This window comes from Phoenix dactylifera, chromosome 10 (assembly GCF_051530095.1).
Source record: "Phoenix dactylifera cultivar Ajwa chromosome 10, Ajwa_hap1_PhDact_Kaust_v1.1, whole genome shotgun sequence".
In the NCBI taxonomy this organism is placed as follows: domain Eukaryota; kingdom Viridiplantae; phylum Streptophyta; class Magnoliopsida; order Arecales; family Arecaceae; genus Phoenix; species Phoenix dactylifera.
The window spans coordinates 27997696-28021675 of record NC_143199.1 but is presented as its reverse complement, the minus strand read 5'-3'; the positions used below and the strand labels follow the sequence as shown (position 1 = coordinate 28021675).

At 39.6% G+C, this 23980-nt stretch overlaps 2 protein-coding genes across 2 annotated transcripts; both read left to right on the top strand.

Annotated features, from left to right (window-relative positions):
* Window positions 1-2966: 2966 nt before the first annotated feature.
* On the top strand, window positions 2967-7779 carry LOC103722792 (aspartyl protease family protein 1-like). Its single transcript, XM_088705788.2, has 10 exons — window positions 2967-3564; window positions 3682-3814; window positions 5286-5521; window positions 5630-5854; window positions 5987-6122; window positions 6215-6288; window positions 6374-6473; window positions 6550-6607; window positions 7088-7159; window positions 7240-7779. Exons 1-10 carry the CDS (start codon window positions 3242-3244, stop codon window positions 7464-7466), a joined length of 1584 nt encoding a protein of 527 aa, XP_088561914.1. The 5' UTR covers window positions 2967-3241; the 3' UTR covers window positions 7467-7779.
* A 3226-nt stretch (window positions 7780-11005) lies between these two features.
* LOC103722782 (uncharacterized) lies at window positions 11006-23536 on the top strand. The gene is made up of 9 exons (XM_008813466.5): window positions 11006-11142; window positions 11564-11686; window positions 19141-19221; window positions 19401-19489; window positions 19639-19713; window positions 22223-22284; window positions 22360-22419; window positions 22499-22693; window positions 23095-23536. Exons 2-9 carry the CDS (start codon window positions 11564-11566, stop codon window positions 23181-23183), a joined length of 774 nt encoding a protein of 257 aa, XP_008811688.2. The 5' UTR covers window positions 11006-11142; the 3' UTR covers window positions 23184-23536.
* Window positions 23537-23980: the final 444 nt, after the last annotated feature.

The window sequence follows — 23980 nt, the reverse complement described above, 5'->3', positions numbered from 1 at the left end:
AATAGCATAAAAAATGTAATGGCTTGTAATATGATGCTCCACAAAAAGGGACGAATCACACCTTTCTTCTAAAAACTGTTTTAATACTCGTGGTGGCAAGTATTATCTTAAATGTCCAACCTATAGTACTCGAACAACCAAGACTACATCAAGAAAACCTGTTAATCTCATCTATAAAATTGCTTTTAAGATGATATCAATGTAATGTTTTATCATGGTAATTGTGGGGGCCTTCCGACCTGACAACAGCACAGTCCCAACCAATTAATGATAGAGAACGGTCCGCGTCCCTCACGAGGTATTGTCCGCTCTGGGACTCTGGCCCGCGCTTCCAGCGCTACGGGAAGAATTTTTTCCGGCCCGCGCGTCCAGCGTTGACGGGGGATACCCGCACGGTTTTGCCATTCAAAAGGTGGCTCGTGAGGAAAAAGGTTTCCCCTCCTTATAAAGCACAGACCTTTCCACTGCCTAGTCGGTATGGAACTAAATTCAGGCCCTTCCCACAACATAGCCCCCCCAGTAGGCGGTTTTACCCGTGACAGCCCCTCAGGCCCAGAGAGAGTTTCTATGTGCGGGTGGCCCTCCTTCTAGTGCCATCTGTTGCAGGCCTTCCGACCCGACAACAGCACAGTCCCAACTAACTGACGAACGGCCCGCATCCCCCACAAGGTATTGTCCGCTCTGGGACTCTGGCCCGCGCGTCCAGCGCTACGACGGGAATTTTTTCCGACCCGCGCGTCCAGCGCTGACGGGGGATACCCGCACGGTTTTGCCCTTCAAAAGATGCCTCGTGAGAAAAGAGGTTTCCCCTCCTTATAAGGCATAGACTTTTCGACTGCCTAGTCGATATGGGACTAAGGCCCTGTTTGGGGGAGCTGTTGGCAGTAGAGCTGTTAGAAGTAGAGCTATTGGAAGTAGAGCTGTCTGAAGTAGAGCTGTTATAAAAAGCTATTTGCTGTTTGGTAACTACATTCGTAAAGTGCTGTGGTACTTTGTTTTGTGTTTGGTAAACAAACTGAGAAAGTACTTTATATGACAAAATTACCATAAAGGACATTGCATAGTATTATACAACAGAACATAATAAAACATAACATAAATTAATACATAAATATACGATATAGTATAATATTATTGTAATATAAAATAATATTATGTTAATATAGCATACTAGTAATATAATTATTAGAGTAAATTAATATTTGGTAATATAACATAATATTAAATTATTTAACATAACATATTAAGGTATTATGATATAATGTAATATATATTATATTTATAGTATAATACAATAATAAAAGTATAAAATAGTATAATTATTAGTATAAATTAATTTCTCATAATATAACATAATATTAAATTATTTAAAATAACATATTAATGTATTATAATGTAATGTAATATAATACAATATTTATAGTATAATACAATAATAAAAGTATAAAATATTATAATTATTATTATAAATTAATTTTTCATAATATAACATAATATTTAATTATTTAAAATAACATATTAATGTATTATAATGTAATGTAATGTAATATAATATTTATAGTATAATACAATAATAAAGGTATAAAATATTATAATTATTAGTATAAATTAATTTTCCATAATATAACATAATATTAAATTATTTAACATGACATATTAATGTATTATGATATAATATAATATGATATTATATTTATAGTATAATACAAAAATAAAGGTATAAAATATTATAATTATTAGTATAAATTAATTTTTCATAATATAACATAATATTAAATTATTTAACATAACATATTAATGTATTATGATATAATATAATATGATATTATATTTATAGTATAATACAAAAATAAAGGTATAAAATATTATAATTATTAGTATAAAATAATTTTTCATAAAAAATTTCCATAATTTCCCATAAAATAATTTCTCGCGGTCTAGGGGCTCTTCTTCGTGGTCCACGCTCGAGGAGGACCTCAGCGTGGGCCGCGAGGTTGATGATAAAAAAAAACAATAGATTGATTTTGGAAGGTATGAAAAAGGATTAAATTTTTTTCTTCTAAAATGTGGTTCAAGAGATGCATACAAAAATTGAAAAGAAAAATACTTTTTCTTACGGAAGGGAGTCTGACGGCTAGGGTTCTTGGCTCCAGCAGATTTTTAGGTTTATAAAGGGACAAACTATGTAATTATGTTATTTTAATATGAGCATTTTTGTCAAAAATACAGCTTTCCGAAAAAGCTGAAACAGCTTCCTCCCAAAAGCTCCAAATTGGAGCTTCCTCCCAAAAGCTGTTTTCAGCTTCCCGCAAAAGCTGAAACAGCTTTTTGAAAAATTTACCAAACACAGTTTTTCATCTAAAAGTACTTTTGGAGGGCCAGAAAGTGCTTTCTGACCCTCCAAAAGCTTCCCCAAACAGGACCTAAATTCAGGCCCTTCCCACGACAGTAATAATCACTATATTATCTATACTCCACTTAAATTGCATGCATATCCATATTTTTTAAACACAGAAGCCTCAAACCATGTTGAGCAGGGCCACCAATCCTTGTAATTCTGGCATGATGAGTAGGCCTTTAATGAATATGCAATCCATCTATACAAAATATTTTTTTTGTAATCCTTCAGCATAAGCCTGGCTCATTGATTTGCTTAATATCTCTGACCACAAATAGGGCCGTAATGGACTGCACATCTTCCTCACCTTTTACACTAAAATAACACACCCTTACCTAACCAAGCCTGTCATTCTTTTTTCCGAGAAGGCTCTACCCAATGACCAAATTTTAGCCAAAATTCCAAGGCATACAGAATCTAATCAAAGTGGCAAGCTTCCAAGAAAAATCCAACCTCACTCGATCCTGCCCCGATCCAAACGAGTCACATAAGTGACACTTGAGCAGTGGGGTCCATTCTAAAAGTACATCCATGTAAAAGGGGCTTTCCGTCCCAGGCCAGCCTCCCCGAAGATAACGTACGTGGCCTTGTTCCATTGGTTGAGCTTTTGGGCACCACCACCATTCCTACTCGAAGGAGCAAAACGCGCGCGCGCGCGAGAGAGAGATGGGGGAGGCTTTGACGTCCTTGGGCCTCCCCTACGTCACCCGTCACCGTCGTGGCAACGCGTCGGCCGCCTCCGACTGTTGACTTCGCCCCGGCGTCGAGCAGACGCCATTAACCCTATTTGAACCTCTCTTCTCCTCTCCTCTTCTTCTCGCTCTCTTCTCCTAAGTTTCTTCCATGGCTTCCTCTCCTTCTCTTCTTCTTATTCTTCTTTTCGCCGCCGCCGGCGTCTTCCTGGAAATAGCCGGCCCCGCAGCCGGCGCCACCCTCGGGCTCGACTTCCACCACCGCTTCTCAGACCGCGTGCGGCGGTGGGTGGAGGCACATGGCGGGCACCCGGGTGCCTGGTGGCCCGAGAAGGGCTCGGTTGAGTACTACGCCGCCCTCGTCCGCCATGACCGCGCCCTCCGCGGCCGCATCCTCGCCGGCGGCAGCGACCCCGACGAGGAGCTCTTCTTCGCCGATGGCAACGCCACCGTCCTTGTCAACTCGCTGGGAAAGTACGCCCCCTTCCTCCCTCCCTCTCTTCCTATGATTTTGTAGGATTTAGGGTTTTGAACTTGGGATTTTGAATTCTTTTTGGGCGATTAATCTGATGGGATTTTGCTGGGGACTAGCTTGCATTACGCGATTGTGGCGTTGGGGACGCCGAACGTGACGTTTCTGGTGGCGCTGGACACGGGGAGCGATATATTTTGGGTGCCCTGTGATTGTGTTGCCTGCGCTCCCACCTCTTCACCTGAATATGGAGTACGATTCTAGATCTTATCCTTTTCAAGTTCCAATTTAGATCTGATTTGAAGTAGTTACGAATTCTCATTAATATTTGCATTTGTGGACTCAGGTGCAATTTCTCGTTTTGATTGTTGAATTTATTCGTTGGTTGGGTGCATGAGTGATTGGGTTTTGGAGATCTGGATAAATAAGATCGTACGTTTGTTCATTGGTTCTCATGCTTCCGGCCGGGTTCAAATGTTGTGATTTACTGTTTTTGGATAACTTGTGCCAATGAATATATTTTAAGCTAGATGAAGTTTAGTACCATGGTTAGTCCATGTTTTGATTCATCAAATTGTAATGCGTTAATAATTGCACTGGAGATGATAACAAAGGAAGAACAAAAAAAGAGATAAATTTTAGTAGATAAATGATAATAGTGAACTTGCCAAAAAAAAGGAGGGATAGTGAATATCTGGAAGGATTATAATGAGATTAGCATCAAGTTGATTGCTACTTTTTTTTTGTGAAACGAAATTGCACTTGAATTTGTTTCTGCTTCATGCTAATATGCAATATGTTGTCCGATTTAGATTAAGTAACTTGGTTTTCCTATGGAATAGGATCACTTTTTTTTTTCCTGCTGAAGATGTTCCTAGAAGCAAAGCCCATAAGTTGGTAATTTGTTAGTGGTTTGACCTTCTCAAACTATGACAATTAGCAAATTCATTGTCCTATCCCTATACTAAGTTTAGATGGTAATATTGTCCTCCTTACAGTGCTTAAATAAACAATTCTAAAGCGAATGTTTGTTCTGCAACTTAGTTGCTCTGTTGGGAACTTTTTTTTTTTTTTTTTTGATATATATATAAACAAGAAGAATGGATTAGACCTGAAAACCCCAACAAATGAGACCCTGAAAGCAGGAACTGACCAACCTCCACCTTCTCCTTAGTATTAACTTCAATCCAATGTTGTCATAAAAACTTGGATGTACAGTTGCCATTAGGAGAATGTGTGATCTTCATATCTAGCAGTGAAGGCTTAAAGTTTATGATCTCTTGGAATGAGACTAAACTTGTAAACTTCAATGTTTTGCTAATATTTGGAATTATACTTTGGGGCATCAATTTCTAAGTATCTCACTTAGATGTGTAACTAGCAGTCCAACATGTCTTCCTTGTGCCATTATCTGATGTAAATGGTGGGGGTGGTTTGGTATCTTTAAAGAATACCTATTGTTCTAATAATTATTGCTCATGTTTCTATTTTTAAGCAAAACCTTTCTTTTCTTCTCTTTCTTTTTTTTAAAAAAATCTTTTTGTGCACCATGTCTTTATGTTATCTGTCTGCATGCATGTTTTGCACTCCTTGCTACCCTTTCAGTGCGGAAATTTGTCTTTTGCCTCCTATTTGCTACTTGTGCATTTATTCTATTGTGGGACAATTTTGATCTGTAAATCTGGGCATCTGCGATCTCATCTAATGACTTACATTGCAACAGAACATCAAGTTCGACATCTACAGTCCCTCTGAGTCATCAACAAGCCAAAAGGTTCCTTGCAATAGCAGTTTCTGTGAAGTGAAAAGGTCATGCTCTGCAGCAACTAGCAGTTGCCCTTATGCAGTTGAGTATGTTTCTGATAACACTTCATCTGCTGGGGTCTTAGTTGAGGACATTTTATACTTTAAAACAGAGGAGACTATTCCAAAAGTCGTTAAAGCACCGATTGTGTTTGGGTATGTTTGTCTTCTTACAACCTACGTACTATTTCAAGGTTTAGTACAATTAATTGATTCGGTAATCTTATTCATCTCATGGGATCCTCTTGCCAATCAATTATGCAGCTGTGGACAGGTTCAGACTGGTGCATTTCTGGATGGTGCAGCTCCTAACGGTCTGTTTGGGCTTGGTATGGACAAGGTATCTGTTCCTAGTGTTTTGGCAAGTAAAGGATACACTTCGAATTCCTTCTCCATGTGCTTCAGAAGTGATGGTATGGGGAGAATCTATTTTGGAGATAAAGGTAGCTCAGACCAGGAAGAAACTCCATTCGATGTTAATCACAGCCAGTAAGTGTTTTTGTTTTGTGTACTGCTGGTCATATTTGCACTGTAGTTGGAAAGGAATTGCTTTTCATATTTTCTTTCACTTTCTTTAATAAACATGTTCATTTTCTTTTACTTTGTAACATTGTTATCCAGCCCGACATACAATATCAGCTTAACTGGAATGGTAGTAGGGAATAGTTCGATTGACGTGAAGTCTAGTGCTATTGTTGACTCTGGCACCTCCTTCACAACTTTGGCCGATCCATTGTATACTGACCTCTCTGAAAGCGTAAGTAATGTGCTAGATGATGAAGCCGAACAGCTTCAGATCCTTAAAAAAGTATATATGTATAAATTCTTAAAGTTGTTTTTCTTCTGTAGTTTCACACACAGGTACAAGAGAACAGGCACAAATCTGATCCTGATATCCCGTTTGAGTATTGCTATGATTTGAGGTCATTATCATTTACTACATGCACATTCTATTTTAATAATAATCTTTTATACTTTGTCTCATGTGTTTATTGATGCTTGCTGCAGTCCCAATCAAACTTTACTCAGGCTACCTGAAATAAATCTAACAACGAAAGGTGGAAGCCAGTTTCCTATAAATGATCCAATAGTTGTCATATCCAATGAGGTAAAGGATAGCGATGTCATAGCTCTAGAAGCTTGGGAAACTATTACTAATTTTTGTTTTATTTTGTGATGTGCAGCGAAGCAGTATTTATTGTCTAGCTATTGCCAGGAGTAGCAAACTGAATATTATTGGGCGTAAGTTCTGACATGCTCCATTTTTACTAATACATCGCGACAGGATGTCACAGGCTCCATTCTACTTATAGAGATGCAGTTACTTTGCAATTCTTACATCAAACCTTGTTACTTTTCCCCCTCTTTAGACTGTTTCCACAGTAGAGGAATTTTGGAGGCTTGTTTCCTACTTCAATGAGCTTATTCTATGGCCAATAGGAATGCCTCCTAATAATTGGTCTTTTGAGTTTTGAGTTTCATGATGGGCCCAGCCAAGATTCTGCAAAACGTAGTTAGAGGGATGACACTAAGTTGGTGGTTGATCATAAGGATTTGCTCTTTTTTGGAGCTTTCTCGACTCAGATTTTTGCTCAATAATTGACCACAATATGAGAAAAAACTTGACTTGTGGCGTGGTTTCTTTCTATTTCGTATTTTGCACCAATTGGCACTTGTAGACTGAATCTTACCTGAGGTCATATGCTTCATTTTATTATGCAGAAAATTTTATGACCGGCCTCCGCATCGTCTTTGATCGTGAGAGACTGGTCTTAGGTTGGAAGAAGTCTGATTGTAAGTATACACTCACCTATAAGTTATATAATGCATCCATATGTAGCAAACATGATAACACCTGCTTTTATATTATTCAGGTTATGCTGCTGAGGATTCCAGCACTCTCCCTGTTAACCGAAACGGATCCGCAATAGCTCCTGCACCTGCTTTTGGACCAGGCAGGTACAACCCAGAAGCCACAAAGCAGGGGGGGGACACTACTCAGGGCACAGTGTTGACGCCCTCGGCCAGCCATTCATTACATCCGAACTCCATGAAGAGTCTCTTCTTGATATTGATCGTGCTCTCTTTGGCCATTCAGTGATTTTTTTCATCCCAGGCTGCTTTCAGCCCCTTGCCGAGTTTTCTCAGCCACATATTATAGCATTCATTTGCTGAGTTTCCATTTTGGCTCGGATCTACACCATACTATAGTTGCAGAGTTCGGCCATTTCATGTAATAGTTTTTCTTTTTCATTTTCTTTGTTTCATATATATATTTTTTCCCCATGCAATTTATTTTGCACACTGGATGTAGATATTGCAAATACTGGATGATTTGTTGTACTCAATAAGTTTGTAAACAGATAAACTATAATCATGACATAGTGGCATTGAAATTTCTATAATTCTAGTAATCCTTGCGCATTAGCCTCCTGTGCTCGTCTATTACAAGTATATGAGGGCCTCGTCTCACTCAAGGGCCTCTTTTGATTCTCTAGTAACCCATATAGTTTAATTGTGCATCAGACTGGTAGTTGACGCCAAGAATATATTTGGTCCACAGTCAGAATCAGAATGGATTGGAATAAGAATCAGAATGGTCATATTCTCCAATATATTTGGTTCATGATTAGAATCGGAATTGGAATGAAATTTAAATACTAGAGATTAGATTTTGGGACATTAAGGCATTTTTATTTTCTTATAGGATCACAATGGACATTAGATTCTCTCCAACCAAATGGTTGAAATGAGAGTCATCCATTCTTGTTTTTTTAAAACTCTTCTTGACCATGCCCTAAATACCGATAAAGGTTAACACATGTTATATTGTGACCTATTATACAGAACATTTCAATTAAGGTGAAGAGTATTTGGTCTGTGGTTTCAATCACATCAATCAATAATAACATTTTGAGATATGATAATTATTAAATAATTACACTCTTACTTTTGACAGCTGTAATTTTTTTTTTCCTCCAGGACATCAGATTTATTAGATAAATAGATGGAATCAAGAGACCTAGGTATATATTAGAAAAGGTGGAGCATATCAGCAGAGGTTTCACAGCGTAGCTTTCTTTTCATCTTTGCCAGTCTGTTGTTTTTATATAATTATAACCATGCATCAAAGTATTTCAATCTCTCTCTCTTTTGTTTTGTGGTGCTTATCTTAAGATTTTTTTTAAAAGATATTCACTGCACCTGATCTTAAGCAAAGGGTTTCTTTTCATTTCTTTCTTTTTTTTTAAAAAAAAAATGAAGAGTGTTTGGTATAGCAGAGGAGATTGAAATAATCTGTTTGTCTCAGTTGGGGCTCCGCCCGAGCCAACTTGTACTTGCGTGGCTTTTTAATTCGGGTCCGGTTCTTGTGATGCTAACCAGTGCCAACTCTTGGACCATCAGTCTTGTGTTTAAACCATTGGATCATGTAGGGTCCGATTACACTGGAGCGATTCCTGACTTGATCGAAGGTTTGTATTAGAGATACCCGAATCACATGCCAATCATTGTGAGTTGGCACCAGTAACCAGGATTTGAATCCTGCCTGCACCTAGGTCTGGATTGTAAACCCTTCTTATTTTTGAATTTGATTCCGTTGTGCAAGCTCTCCAATCTTCGTATTCAATACCGTACCGGTACTTTACTAGTTCGGTACTATACGCATCCATACCGAAACATCTCTCCAACCATTTTTTTGATTTTTTATTTCGTTATATCTCGATACAATTTGGCACGCACTTTGGTATAGGGCAATGTGGGAATTGGGATGGTATGAGATTTGTATCGATCTAAGCTTGAGTTTTATACTAGTTTCTACCTATTATGGTATGGCATGCTCCGTGCCAGATGGTACAAGACGGTACAGCAATCCATATTTATATGCTCTCTTCGTTGTTTTAGAGCTCCACGCTGGTCCTTTCCAAAATTTCTTGCTTTGTATGCATGTATCGTATAGTTGGTTGCATTTCAATGGTAGTTAGTAGTCGTGTATTTGCAAATAGTTTTAGAATATCGTAATACAGAATATTGTTTTAGAGAGTGAATGTTGCGAGCCTGCTTAATTACTTGTTACCGTTGCTTGAAGTTTTGAGATTATCGGCATTTTCGTTGCATTTTCAGAGGAGAAACTTTTGTTCATGCAAAACAAGTGAAAAATGTGAAACCTTTTCCCTTTCTCCGTTTTTGGCAGCTGGTATTCTGTACCGAGATGGCCATCATAGGTGTATCCAAAACAACGACTAGATCAGTTGGTTCTGGAGACATTGATGATATTTGGAGGGCTTTTGTGCAAGTTGTTCAGGTGATCATCTCTAATGTGAGGGAAATCAGGTAGTTTACTGGTTAAGCAAGGGTCATCAATGTGCACCAAGTGAGACTAAAAGATTAATGTGCTGGTAATGGAACCTTAGAGAAGCTTTCAAATCCTCGCGAAAAAATCTGCATATATCAAAACCTATTTCAATTAAATTAAGTTCACCAAATTAGTAATCTACTTGATAGGGTTATCCTTTAATCTCCGCAGCTTAGGACACAAGTTGGTTGAGTAGGGTTAGAATGAGTGAAAGAGGTCACTCAAACCCCAACGTTGGAAAGGATCGAAGCCAATAAGTTGTACCATGTTAACCTAATCTTAACAAGCTTTGCAATCTTCCTGGTCGGGGTAATTCTAATAGTCATATCCATTTGCATATCAAGTATCGAATTTAAGATTCGAATGATTGCCAAATATTCAGTTTTGGATGCCTCTCTTTCTTTCTCTTGAAAATAAAATAAAAATTCTTTTGGTTGGGTTTGCCAAGTTAGGTTTTGGATGGAGAAATGGTTCTTGGAGGATTCAAGTACGACACAATCCTAGAACATTTGGGAACTTCAAGATAATGGTGTTTTTTTTTTGAACAAATAAAGAACTAATTGTGAAATTTTAAACATATTGCAATGCAATATTTTACAAAAAAAAAATAGTTTGTAGCTCTTATTTTACATCCTATCAATTCATGTACAAATCATAATCATTTAAGAACATGCCTTGATTTATGCAAACTATATTGTATCAATTAGAGCTGAAAGTTGAGTCGATACCATGAGGGGAGATTATGGGCAGATTTTGTGCCGATTAATCTTAATCTATGCCAATTATTTCTTCATACATTTAAGATCTTGTTGAAATGTTAATAATCTCGTGAAAACAACACGCAACATGTTTACCATATTATCACAATATTATGGATTAAAAAAACAATCACATGATCCTAAGAATGCTCATATTTCTTTGCTTGTTTTACATAATCTTAATGGGCATTTAACAAATGTTCCATTTCCGGATTTTGTTATAACTCCATAACATTTAAGAATTAAGATGTTTAATGTCTCCTATATTTTTTTTCATTGACATAGCCCTAGAAAAAAATTTGGTACCATGAACCAAAGTCTAATACATGCGCCGGTCCAATCCAGAAGCCCGGGTGGTTTGTTAGGGTTGATTTCGGGTTCGCCGGACCCACGCCATGGACCCTGATCGCATCACTCATCACTATCCATCCGTTCGGCTGATCCACATCATAGGTGGGTGATTACTGATTTGAAGTTGTGCCTTGATGGTAATTGCTCAAATATGCAGGGTGATTTGGGTAAATCCGAACGAACCCTAGCCAGAAGAAGACCGATTCGCTCCCTCGGGGACTCTCTATAAAGCTCGGACGGTTGCGAAAGAGGGTTTTCAGGGCGAAAAAGAAAGAAACAAGCCGTGGAAGAGGGCGCAGGCGGAGCGAAGAGAGGTAAAAATAGAAATCTAAAATAAAATCGCAATAGAAGTCTTCTTTATTCTTCCTCGCGTTGCGAGAAACCCTGGTTTTTCTGTCAGTCATGAAGCAAATCTGGTCCCTTTCTGGCTCACTCCTCTTCATTCCCTCTCTCTGGGCTCCAAGTTTCTCGCTTGGGCACTCTTCCCTCGATTTTATCTGATTTTTATGTGATTTTCTTGAGTTTTCTACGGATTTGTTTCTCAGGATTTGATTCCTTTTTTTCTTGAAGTTTGCTTTTTATCTGCACATCATATGGATTTTTTTAAAGAACTAGGGTTTTTTTTTTAATGATAAGGTTAGCTCCTTTTATGTATTTTCTTTGATTTATTTGTTGTTGTGATATTTGTATTTTTGGTTGGTCGCTTTTGTTGACAAATTTTTGGTGTGTGGAAAGATGGATCGGTACCAGAGGGTGGAGAAGCCACGGGACGAGACGCTGACCAAGGAGAATGAGATCCGTGTTACAAGTCAAGGGAGAATGCGCAGCTACATCACATATGCCACCAGCCTACTTCAGGTGAACGCCATTTATAGAACAAAATCTTTCCTTGTGGCTTTTATAAAGTCACCTTTATTTCGTTCTTGTCTCATTGCTTATGGTTGTAATTTCGGAAGTTTAAGAAGTGGTAGGGATTTTGCATTCGTTTGGGACAGATAAGTGTGATCATGGTAAGTTGTTTTGATTTGCAAGGCAAGTCCAGAAAATTAAAACTTGTTTTTTTTTTTTATTTCAGAAGAAAAAAATCTTGGGAATGTCTAGGATCATTAATTATGCATTGGCCCATTTAAGCGTATTTTTAGGAGCCATCGATTTATATGCTATTTCGCAACCCTGTTCAACCTCAAGTGGAATACTCTTCTTATTTAAAATATTAGCAACATCCTATTTAAACAGATGCTTGTAGGAACAGAAACATATGAGTATTGATTTATTGCTGCTGCTGATGCTGTCAAGACACTGTTTCTCATAACGGTGAGATGAGACTTTATATAATGATATGTTAGCTCAGTGAGGCTATAATCAATTAATTATTAAATAACTCCACTGAAATATTAAATTGCTTGAAATTAAAATCAAAGCAAAAGGCATTTTCCTTATGAAGGGAGACAGTGCAAGTTATTGGGGACATGGACATCATGTGCATCTGAGTTGTCTCGGTATTCATCGGGAAGTCTGTTTTCCTAAAAGCGATACCTGATATAAGAATAGTGTATAGGAATACAAGAAGTCTAAATTCAGCTGTTCTTTGGTATGATGATGCATTTTTTGCACTGTCATTTGGATGACAATGCTAAACTTCATTAAACATTTTGCACTGTTGTCCTATAGTTTGGTATCTGACCTGTGGGAATATTTTCAGTGAGGAAAGATAAAATTTTGATATATGAATTTTCCAATACATATAGTTACAAACTTTTATAGTGAGATTAAAGAGAAGGAAATGTGAAACCAGAGGAGTTATTGAAACGAGATGGCCATATTCTGTTTATGTCATTTAAGTGTTTATTTTGAAAAGAAAAGATCTTTGTGTATACAAGAAAGATGCAAAGCAGAAGGGGAAAATGAGGTAGACATGCTCTGAAAAATGTGGTAAATTCAATCTGTATTGAGGGAAATGTGTGTCTACAGCTGCTACAGGAATGATGTAAACATGCTCAGTTTGCATCATTTATTGTTTATTTTGGAAAAAATATGTTGGCATTGATAAGAAAGATTTTACACAGAAAGAGACGATGAATTTTGTATCATTGGTATGCAGGTTCTCTTGTCCCATCATATGAAAGTTGCATACGGCAAACTAAATTTCTGGTAATCAGGTGTCTTTCCAGGTTTCTTTGTCATGCATCTAGACCATATCTGTTCTGATGAGTTGTCTTGGATCATACCAGTGAGTGCGGTATAGGTAGAAGGTGCTGTGTTATGGTAGTGAACTAACAAGGTACTTCGAGGGACCTGTATCGTCCAAACAAGTTAACACAATATTTAAATGAAAGTAGTCGTGCCTTTCTCATTGCATGGGAATCAATAAATAGACGACATTACATGGGAGTAAACTAACTAGCTAAAATGTAGCTTACTGGCCTAGCACTACAATAGGAAACTAACCATAGCTAACAGAGAATATCTCTCTGTGGGACCTGGTCAACAATAACAATAACAAGAAAATAACAGCAAAGCAAATAATAAGGCATGTAACACGAGGCATGCAACCACTTTTTTGGCACGTTGGTGAGTGGGGAGGAACACGTAGCACCCCATGCATCCACCATGCAACCACGTAGCAGTGGCACGTAACACAAGGCATGCAACCACTTCTTTGGCATGTTGGTGAGTGGGGAGGAACACGTAGCACCTCATGCATCCACCATGCAACCATGTAGCAGAGGCACGTAACCCGAGGCATGCAACAACTTCTTTGGCAACGTTGGTGAGGAACATGTAGACCCCATGCATCCACCCAGTAACCACCTTGTAGCACGTAACATTTATCCTTCCCTCCAAAAAACCATGTCCTCATGGTTTGGGAACTTCCGCTGGAATTGTTTATAATCTTCCCACGTGGCATCGTTGACCGTGGTTCCCACCCATTTGACCAGCACCTCAGTGGCTGCCCGATTTCTCTTACGGACCATTTTGCGATCTAAAATTGTCTTCGGCTCCGGGTGTAATGCTCCTTCAGGAGTGATTGGGGGTAGAGTTGGCCGAACTGGGATGTTGGTACCGAGTTTGCGTTTGAGGCAGGAAATATGGAACACCAGGTGGATTTTGCAGTCCTTCGGAAGAGACAGCTTATAGGCCACCTGCCCGATACGTTGGAGCACATGAAAAGGCTCGAAAAATCGAGGGGAGAGCTTCAAATTATGGCAGAGGGCCAAAGAATGTTGGCGATAGGGCTGCAAGCGGAGGAAAACCCAATTGTCTATAGAGAAGGTTCGCTCGGTGCGGAGACGATCGGCTTGTCGCTTCATACGTGCTTGAGCTTCCTGGAGGTTGTTTTGTAGAAGAGATAAAATTTGGGCTCGTGTACGTAGGATCTCTTCCATTGCTGCCGCACGAGTAGTGCCCGAGACATACGAAATAAGCTTCGGGGGAGGGACACCGTAGACCGCTTGATGAGTAGTGACTTTCGTTGCTTCATGGGTGTTGGTATTATACCAAAATTCTGCCAAGGATAACCAGGAAGACCAATCTTGTGGCCGAGAGCCTGCAAAGGTGCGAAGGTAGTGCTCCACGCTCTTGTTCACAATTTCTGTTTGGCCATCAGTTTGTGGGTGATATGAGGAGCTGTGAGCAAGCGTAATGCCCTGGAGCCGGAACAACTCTTGCCAAAAATGGCCAGTAAAAACAGGGTCTCGATCACTTATGAGTCTTTTTCGACAACCACAAAGATTACGCTGGACCCTTTGGATGGCGAAAGTCCTTCAATAAAATCCATGGACAGCTCCGACCATATACATTGTGGAATGGGGAGTGGCTGAAGAAGGCTCGCTGGTTTGAGGTTCTCGACTTTATTTCGTTGGCAGACATCACACTCGCGTACATGCTGCTTAACATCCCGTCGCAAGCCTTTCCAAAAGAATTCTCTCTTCAAGCATTGAAGCGTCTTGTGAAAACCAGACTGTCCTCCTTGCGGGCTATCATGCATTTGGCAGAGGAGTTGTTGCTTTAAGTGGGGCTGGTCACCAATTAAAACCCGGTCTTTTATAAAATATGAGCCCATTCTGCAATTGATATTTAGGAGAATCCATTGTACCTTGCTCCAAATGAGCTTTGATAGCTCTTAATGCTGGATCTGTGAGGTAGGCGACCTTTAAGTCGTCAGACCAAGTTGCAATAGGACTTGTAATAGCTGAGAGAGAGTGTCGTTCTTCCCTTCGTGATAGTGCATCTGCGACACAGTTCTCCTCCCCTGCTTTGTACTCCACATATAAGTCATAGCCAATTAACTTAGTTACCCACCTTTGCTGCATAGGCGTTTCGATTTGCTGCTCCAAGAGATACTTCAAAGATTGTTGATCAGTCCGTACGATAAAGGGCTTCCCAAGGAGGTAAGGTCGCCACTTTTTAACGGCCACCACTAAGGCAAGTAACTCCTTCTCGTAGGTGGAGAGGTGCTGATTTCTGCCTTTAAGAGCATGACTAAGAAAGGCTATTGGCCGTCCGGCTTGCATTAAGACCGCCCCAATGCCAACTCCCTATGCATCGCACTCCACGGTGAAAGGCTTCGAGAAATCTGGAAGAGCTAAGACCGGTGGAGATGTTATTGCCCTCTTAAGTTGGTTGAAGGTGGTAATCCTCGGGAGTCCAATGAAAAGCATTTTTCTTTAGTAAGGAAGTAAGAGGGGCTGCAATCTTACCATAATCGCGAATAAATTTTCGGTAATAACCGGTGAGTCCCAAAAATCCTCTAAGAGACTTCAAAGAAGTGGGAATTGGCCAAGCGAGCATAGAATCAATCTTGTCGGGATCGGCTTGAACTCCTTCTTTGGAAATGAGGTGGCCAAGATAGTCGTTTAGGGTACACCCGAACTTGCACTTGGAAAGTTTGGCGAATAGGTGGTGCTTCTGCAGTAGGCCAAGAACAATATGCAAGCGATTGAGATGCTCTTCTCGGGTCTTGCTATACACCAAAATGTTGTCAAAAAATACTAAGACATAAAAAGGGACGAAAAATGTCATTCATTAAATCTTGAAAGGTAGAAGGAGCATTAGTTAAGCCAAAGGGCATTACGAGAAATTCGTAGTGTCCTTGGTAGTGCGAAAAGCAGTTTTGTGCACGTCTTCGGGTTTCACTCGGATTTGATGGTATCCTGAGCGTAGATCCAATTTGGAAAATATCACTGCCTTGGAGCTCGTTTAGAAGCTCATCCACAACTAGGATTGGGTATTTGTCTTTAATCGTCTTGCGGTTGAGTGCGCGATAATCAATACAAAACCTCCAACTACCGTCCGTCTTGCGAACAAGCAACACCGGATATGAATATGGGCTTTGGCTCGGGCGAATGTTGCCGGAATCAAGCATTTTCCAGACAATTCATTCTATTTCCTCCTTTTGGTAGTAAGGGTATCGGTAAGGTCTAACACAAACTGGTTTGGCTCCCTCTTGAAGGGGAATGTGATGATCATGGCTTCTAGGGAGAGGTAGGCCTTTGGGCTCACCAAATAAATCTCGAAATTGATCAAACAGTAATTGAAATTCTGGCTCAAGGGTTACCTTATCACTGTTTGGGCTGATGGTTGTCTCAGGTTGGGTCTCATCACTCGTAGGAGTCATGAGTAATTGAAAGAACAAGCCCTTCGCTGGAGTTTTAATAACTTTTTTCAATGCATCGTTTGAATGAACTCCAAATCAGTGGACGATTTGCCTTGCAATTGGATAGTCTGCCTGTGGAGCTGGAATTTTATAGTGAGATGCATGAAATTCCAGAGAATAGGTTCGAGTGTACACAACCATTGGATTCCGAGGACTAGATCACATCTTGTGTCTTTGCACTGCCAGTCGAATCTGCGCGCACCTTCCCGAACTGGTGAGCTCTTCCTTGTTTCCAACCATTACTTGAACTGGTTCACTGTGTTGCACTTTTAGCTGGGCACGGCGAACGATTGCCGGATCAATGAAGTTATACGTGCTCCCGGAGTCCAGTAAGATGACCACTGCCTGGCTGCAAATGGTGCCTGACAACCTCATGATTTTTGGCATCGGCGTACCGAAGAGAGTGTTAAGAGATATCTAAGGAGCTGGGCCATCCTCCAGTTCTGGTTGAAACTCTTCCATGCGCACTTCTTTGTTTGGCTGGTGAGAAGATGCAACAGAAGATTCGGTGTTGGAGTCATCAACTTCATCCAAATCTGAGGCTTCCATAAGAAAAACCCATGGGCCCTTGCATCGATGGCCCTGTGACCATTTTTCATCGCAGTTGTAGCAAAGACCTCGGTTGCCTCGTTCGCGCATCTGGGCTTGGGAGAGACGCGGAACTGGGATGGGCTGTTGGCATGGAAGGGTCGTGGTAATAGTTGTAGATGAAGTCGGCACAATGGCAGTGCTGGACGGGGCCAGCAAAGCCCGAATGTTCCTCCTCAAATTGTTGTTGTGCTTCTCCTGAATTTTAGCAAGGCCAAAGGCAGTAGTAAAGGAAGTAGGCTGGAGCATTCTTACCGACAAGCAGATATCATCCCGGAGCCAGCCAAGGAACCAGCCCAACTTATATTGTTCATTTAGCTGGGGCAAGCGGTTGGTGAGAGCTCCAAAGCTGGTTTTGTAGACCTCCACAGTAGAGATTTGGTGTAACTTTGTTAATTCCTCCATCGGATCATCGTACACTGAAGGCTCAAACCGAGTTAACAATGCCTTTGTGAAGGCATCCCAGCTTGTCAGATTACCGGACTCCTTCATATCTTGAAACCAGGTGGGAGCTTGACCCTCCATGTGGAATGAAGAAATCAAGATGCGGTGCAATGGATTGGTCTGGTGATATGCAAAAAATTGATTCGCCTTATAGATCCAACCAGAAGGATTAGTGCTATCAAATTTAGGAAATTCTAACCGTATAGTTCGTGATTGGATGCCTGGGTGTCCGCCATTGAGAGGGTCTTCTTGTCGGTTGGACGACCTGCCTTGATCCTCAAGTGGTTGCTTGTCTCTCTGTCAGCTGACACTCTCAAAGCTTGTTGCCAACTGCTGAATCTGGTGCGAGAGCTCTTGTATGGCGCGTTGGTGAGCTTCACTCTGCCGCTCCTGTTGTTGTTTAACGTTTGCTAATGATTATGCTAATTGAGAATAGCGAGTACCCGTTCCTTCGGCCATCGAAGTGCCTGCTCTGATACAGTGATACCAAATGTTATGGTAATGAACTAACCAGGTACTTCGACGGACCTGTATCCTCCAAACAAGTTAACACAATATTTGAATGAAAGTAGTCGTGCCTTTCTCATTGCATGGGAATCAAATAAATAGACGGCATTACATGGGAGTAAACTAACTAGCTAAAATGTAGCTTACTGGCCTAGCGCTGCAATATGAAACTAACCATAGCTAACGGAGAATATCTCTCCTTGGGACCTGGTCAACAATAATAATAACAAGAAAATAACAGCTAAGCAAATAATAAGGCACGTAACACAAGGCATGCAACCACTTCTTTGGCACGTTGGTGAGTGGGGAGGAACACGTAGCATCCCATGCATCCACCATGAAACCATATAGCAGAGGCACGTAACACGAGGCATGCAACCACTTCTTTGGCACATTGGTGAGTGGGGGGGAACACGTAGCACCCCATGCATCCACCATGAAACCATGTAGCAGAGGCACGTAACACGAGGCATGCAACCGCTTCTTTGGCAATGTTGGTGAGGAACATGTAGACCCCATGCATCCACCCTGCAACCACCACGTAGCACGTAACATGCTGGTATAGAAAAAGCTTCTGTATCAGGTTCGAAATGGTGAATTGAGGTAGAGTACACCGATGATCCTGTAGTCATTTGGTATGGAAAGAAAAAACTTGCATCTGCTCCCCCTAATTTATATCTGGTCCCATCTCTCTCCAAACGTAATGGGGTAGTTTCCCATTATAGGGCTTTCTACATGTAAATTGAGCCATTACTAACGAGTATAGGTCAGCATAAGTTGAATAGAATAGATACTTTGCCACATTAATTGACTTTCTTTTATTGGCAACAGTCAAATGTGAGATGCATGCAACAAGCAGACATGCTCTCCGAATGACTCCATGGTGACATACTCTCATGGACGTACTTGCACCTTTTATCTGCTAAAGAAAACCTTTCATGAATTCTCATGGTGGGAGGAATGACTTTGCTTTTCTGTGCATGCGCAGACTGATAGATACAGATAATTAGCTATGCTAAAGAGTACCTATCATTTTCTTTTAATGTTGCAAGTTCATAGTTTCATTCTTTTCTGTTGATTATATTGCCTTCTGATTTGTTGCATATTTATTTTCAAGGAGAAAGATTCAATTGAAATTGTCTTCAAGGCAATGGGAAGAGCTATCAACAAAACCGTCATGATTGTGGAACTGATAAAGGTATTATTCTGATCTTTTTATTCATTTGAATGATTAAATCAGTCCCTGGTTCTCTCAAAGAATTGTTTTGATCTGTCTGTGAATTGATCCTTGGTCATCTTTCTTCCTTAGAACCAAAGTACATGTTGTGATTGGTGATTGGTCCGACTTATAATTTTTGTAATATACTGGTGATGCAGAGAAGGATCGTTGGTCTCCATCAAAACACTGCTATTGGATCTATCGACATAACTGATACATGGGAACCATTAGAGGAAGGCCTACTTCCGTAAGAAGTTCTAATTCTTTATTTTAAAAATAGAAGGTTGCTTCCATATAGACATTTTTGGCCATGTAGCATGGGGTTTAGGTTTTGCTAGTTAGTTGAATATTTGAATCTTCACCTAATCTGTTTCTGACAGTAATCTGTTTTCATAGGCTTGAGACCACTAGGCATGTGTCTATGGTCACGATAACTTTGTCCAAGAAGGAGCTTGATACATCCTCTGTTGGGTGAGTATGAAAAAGCTTCTGTTTTCCCACCTGCAGTTCTACATCATGCACTTCAAGTTTGATTAAAGTAGGTGCAAGCTCTCATTGATTGCAAAAATTTAATCAAGAGAATGGTATATGATTTTTTCAAGAATTGTTTTTGCTGCACTAGAGACCTTTTGAATTTAATCGTGGGGTCTACTACAGTTTTCCTGTTGCTTCTTCAATTATTTTCCTCCCCTTTTGATGCGTGAATCTAAAATAGGTAAAAATTGTTCCTTGCAATTGGTTTGCTACCAACTGCCATCTTAGATCTCATGTATTAGACTTCTTCTCAAGAAGCCGCACTCATTTCAGAAAATTAATTCGTAGCATCTTATTCTAAGTTTATAAGCCTTGAGGCATAGTTTGTTGGTGGCTGATGTATATATTATCTTGTGTTGGCCAGGTTAACAAATTGGTGGCCCATTGTCATTGCTTGTTTTCCATTTTTTGGATATTAGAGTATTTTGTCCATCTTGTAGCTGATCTGCATACACGAATCTGAAAGCAAAGTAGTGAGCAGAAATTAAGGAAACATGTCTATTAGCACATGAAGAGTCCACATCCAGTCAGCTCATTTCTTATAATGGAACTACATAATTGATCATATGGTGGGCTGACTTTTTTTGACAACTTTGCTGATTTTCAATTGGGACACCATTTTTCCTTTTGTACTATGTGTTTTCTTACTTTATGAAGTGACTAGAAATAGCATAGGTTTCACATTTATTGAGAAGTTTCTCGACACCAGCCTTTGGAGATCATCGTTGTTTATCGCATAGCACACCAAATCGATCTAATTGAAGTGAATGATAACTTTTCTATGTTAAAAAATTCAGTTAATGGGCTTGCTAATCTGGATTTCTGTGCTATAATTGCATGGTCTGGATGAAGACATCCCACAAATGAATACCCCAAAATAATGATGCTTATTATAAAAACAACTTCAAATGCCTTCTATGTTAAGCATTGACACTAATGCTTACCATCATACTGATTTCATATGTGCAGAAGATCTGGATTTAAAATTAAATGTTTTCCTATTCTATCAAGTTAGATTGCATGTAGTTGGTAATAATGCTGGAAGCATGCAGTTAAAAAATGATTCTAGTCTTAGACATTTGGCAGAGTACAGTGAGCTTGTGAAAGTGGGTATAGTGACAGTCAACTATGGTGAAGCTTTTTTCTTTTTGTTTTTTCACTAAAAAAGAGTGCTTAAGTTCAACTGCTGAGAATTGATTGTGGAACATTTTTTACTTGAAACCATTTCTTGAAAGTAAGAGGAGAATATATAATCTACATTACATGTTGGTTCCTTATTTTGGGTGCAGTTTTTGTCTACCTGTTGGATCCTTTTAATGTCTAAGAATTTCTTTTGTGGGGCTGTTTTTGAATGCTATGCTAATATCCAAATATGTGCCAAGTGATAGTACCTAGGGATAAATCAAGGGGTCTAGGTAACATAAGATGTAATTTAGATGCATTGATTACCAGGCGTACATTTAAATGCTTGGGGCTGTCCTCTGCCTGCTCTCGTGATATCAAAAGCTGTGTAAATATCTTTAATTGTTTGTGTAAGTTCAGTGTAACATATCCAACAACTCCTGGTTTGACATTTCAATCTGGCATTCATGAAAGGGGTGGAATAAAGGCACATGTAACATGAGCCAGCATACATTCCAACAACACGTGAGTAACATGAGCCTCTCTATATGACGTATGTGCTTCGCTTGATGTTGGCTGACTTGTGATGTCATATGAATTGCCTAAAGACGTGACACAAGGACAGTTTGAAATAATCTCTTTTTAATAACGTTTCTACTTTGCGACATTTCAATTTTCTTTATGATCTTCAGCACCATGTCCAAATCATGAACTTTATATCTCCCTGTCCTCTATGGTGAACCTACTACCAGAGATAACATCTCAATTTTACACTTTGAGAGGCTAATATAATCCTTTGTTCTCTTCGTTGCATCCTAATTAAATCAATAACATTTTACTCGATTTGTGACTCCAAGCGCGAAGCCTGCTAGCAAATAAACAGAAGTGATACTCTTCACCATATCTTTCTCGCAAATGGAGTATCTTCCTCAGGCTCTAAAAGAGCCGTGGATCCTTACCTTTCCTGGGGCCAATAAGACTTTCTGCTTCCCTGTGTTTGCACTCTACTGAAGTCAAATATAACCAGAGTGGATTCTTAAATGAATTACTTGGTAACCACAAGTGTTGGCTACCTGAATTTATTTAAACTAGAACTAATCTTGCAATTCTTGCGAAAGCACTGAATAATTAAAACAAAAAGAAGATATCTTCTAAGATCTTGCATGCATGTTTTCTTCATGTTTGTTAGTCATTCTTTGCATCATGTGATTACATTAAATTTTATCATCCTGTTTTCCTGTTGAAATTCTGGAGAATGCTCTTTCTTACTTTTGTTATCAGATGCCATGAAAAAAAATTAATTGCTTACCATTACTTTTACCAGGTATCAACCTCCTTTACCTGCAGATCAGGTGAAACCATTACCTGAATTTGACTATGAAGGAGGTAAATTTGCAATCCACTGGGTTTATCTAGGTTTTTTTTATGCTCATTTTCACTAGCATTTTATCTATGATGCAGAGGGCTTACCTCCTGGTCGAGGTAGAGGCCGCAGTGGTCGTGGCAGAGGGAGGGCTCGTGGTAAGTTTTATGATATGGAAATGGGTCTCTTAGTTCAGCTTTTCATTTTTTATATTTAGTATTTACAAGTTATGCTCAGGTAATGGCACTGTGGACTACGGTGATGGAGGCTGGGATAATAGAGGTCGTGGATATAGTAGAGGTGGATATCCCCGTGGCAGGGGCCGTGGTTTCCGGGGTCGTGGTAGAGGAGGCGGGTATGGTGGCCGACCTGATTATCAGCAAGAAATGGGTGGCTATTACAGTGTGGAACCTGTTCCCATCCAGGGCCGAGGTATGTTATTGACTCAGCTCTTTTCTTGGGTAAAAACCTTGACCCATGCATTCAAACGTATACCTTGAGCTGCATGAATGGATTGGTCCTTTAGTCTCGAGGAAGGCCCTAAACCTAATAGTCAACCAAGTATTGTGAACACCACCTTGAATGGATCAAGAGCACCCAGATAATTTCGATTTGTTCTGGTCTTCATCCTATTTTTTCCCACTGTTTGGATATGGTAAATTCCAATCCCATCTATTCTTCTAATGGTTTAACTGCGAACATAGATGTGAATCTTAGGGCAACAAGATGACATATATATAATCTTGCTCTAGCATTAAGCTGGTATTAAGCCAGCAAGCTTTTCCTTGTTCGAGTAGCTTGTTATTTATATATCAAAGATCATTTGGTTGCAGGTCGCGGTCGTGGGAGGGGACAAACCCGAGGAAGGGGACGTGATTCTAGATCAAATGGACCGATCCATGCAGATATTAGTGGGGTGTAACTGAATCACAGTTCAAGCAAAATTTCTTGTCTGACTTGTTGGATGCCTGCTCCTTCATAAAGGCTTGTCATTTGTCCTTTCGTTATAGATTAACGATAGTTTGTGTAGGCTGTCGTGCCATGTTCTGGCAGTGGTGTCTCTATGATCATGTAGGCTTAGTAGCTGTTCCATTTTTCATTCTTATTAGATTGAACTAATTGTAGGATTCAATAATTAGAGCAGTACATTCTTTTATTTTTCCAAGCTGGCTTGATAAAATATACCAGTGTTATCAGTCTCTTACTAATGATTTTCCCAGACGTTGGCTGTCTGTCTAAGTGTGTTTTTCTCTTCATAAAAAAATATTATCAAAATGACCATTTTGTTTTTTTGCATGTTATATGAGGCAAAATTTGTGTTTATGGTGCACAAACAATGAAATAAAACTTTCCTCTAAAGGCTGTTTCTTCTTGTGCCAGCATGTCTTTCTTGCTTTCCTTTATTTTTTGCCAACTTATCAATTCTGGTGCGACTGTCCACTATAACATTAGTGTTGGTGATGCTATTCGGTTGCAAATTGGAGTCGGTTGGAAGTAATGTATCATCTCGGTCACTTCAAAATGGGTCATTATTTGGATAGCCCATTTATGATGGAGATTGGATTGGTTTGGTTCGGTTCATTTTATATGTTCCTTTATATTTACAAATTTTGAGTTCTTAATGTTAGATCCTGCACCTTAAATATTTCGTTTCTAAAGCAGTTCTTCTGTTTAAATATAATTATAGGTATATTGTTTTTAAGGGATTAGGTATGATAA

Coding starts and splice junctions, on each gene's coding strand:
- LOC103722792 (XM_088705788.2), top strand. CDS start 3,242: ATGGCTTCCTCTCCTTCTCTTCTTCTTATTCTTCTTTTCGCCGCCGCC. Junction 6,123..6,214: donor ATACTGACCTCTCTGAAAGC/GTAAGTAATGTG, acceptor TTTCTTCTGTAG/TTTCACACACAGGTACAAGA. Junction 6,474..6,549: donor TAGTTGTCATATCCAATGAG/GTAAAGGATAGC, acceptor TGTGATGTGCAG/CGAAGCAGTATTTATTGTCT.
- LOC103722782 (XM_008813466.5), top strand. CDS start 11,564: ATGGATCGGTACCAGAGGGTGGAGAAGCCACGGGACGAGACGCTGACC. Junction 11,687..19,140: donor ATGCCACCAGCCTACTTCAG/GTGAACGCCATT, acceptor TTTATTTTCAAG/GAGAAAGATTCAATTGAAAT. Junction 19,490..19,638: donor TTAGAGGAAGGCCTACTTCC/GTAAGAAGTTCT, acceptor CTGTTTTCATAG/GCTTGAGACCACTAGGCATG.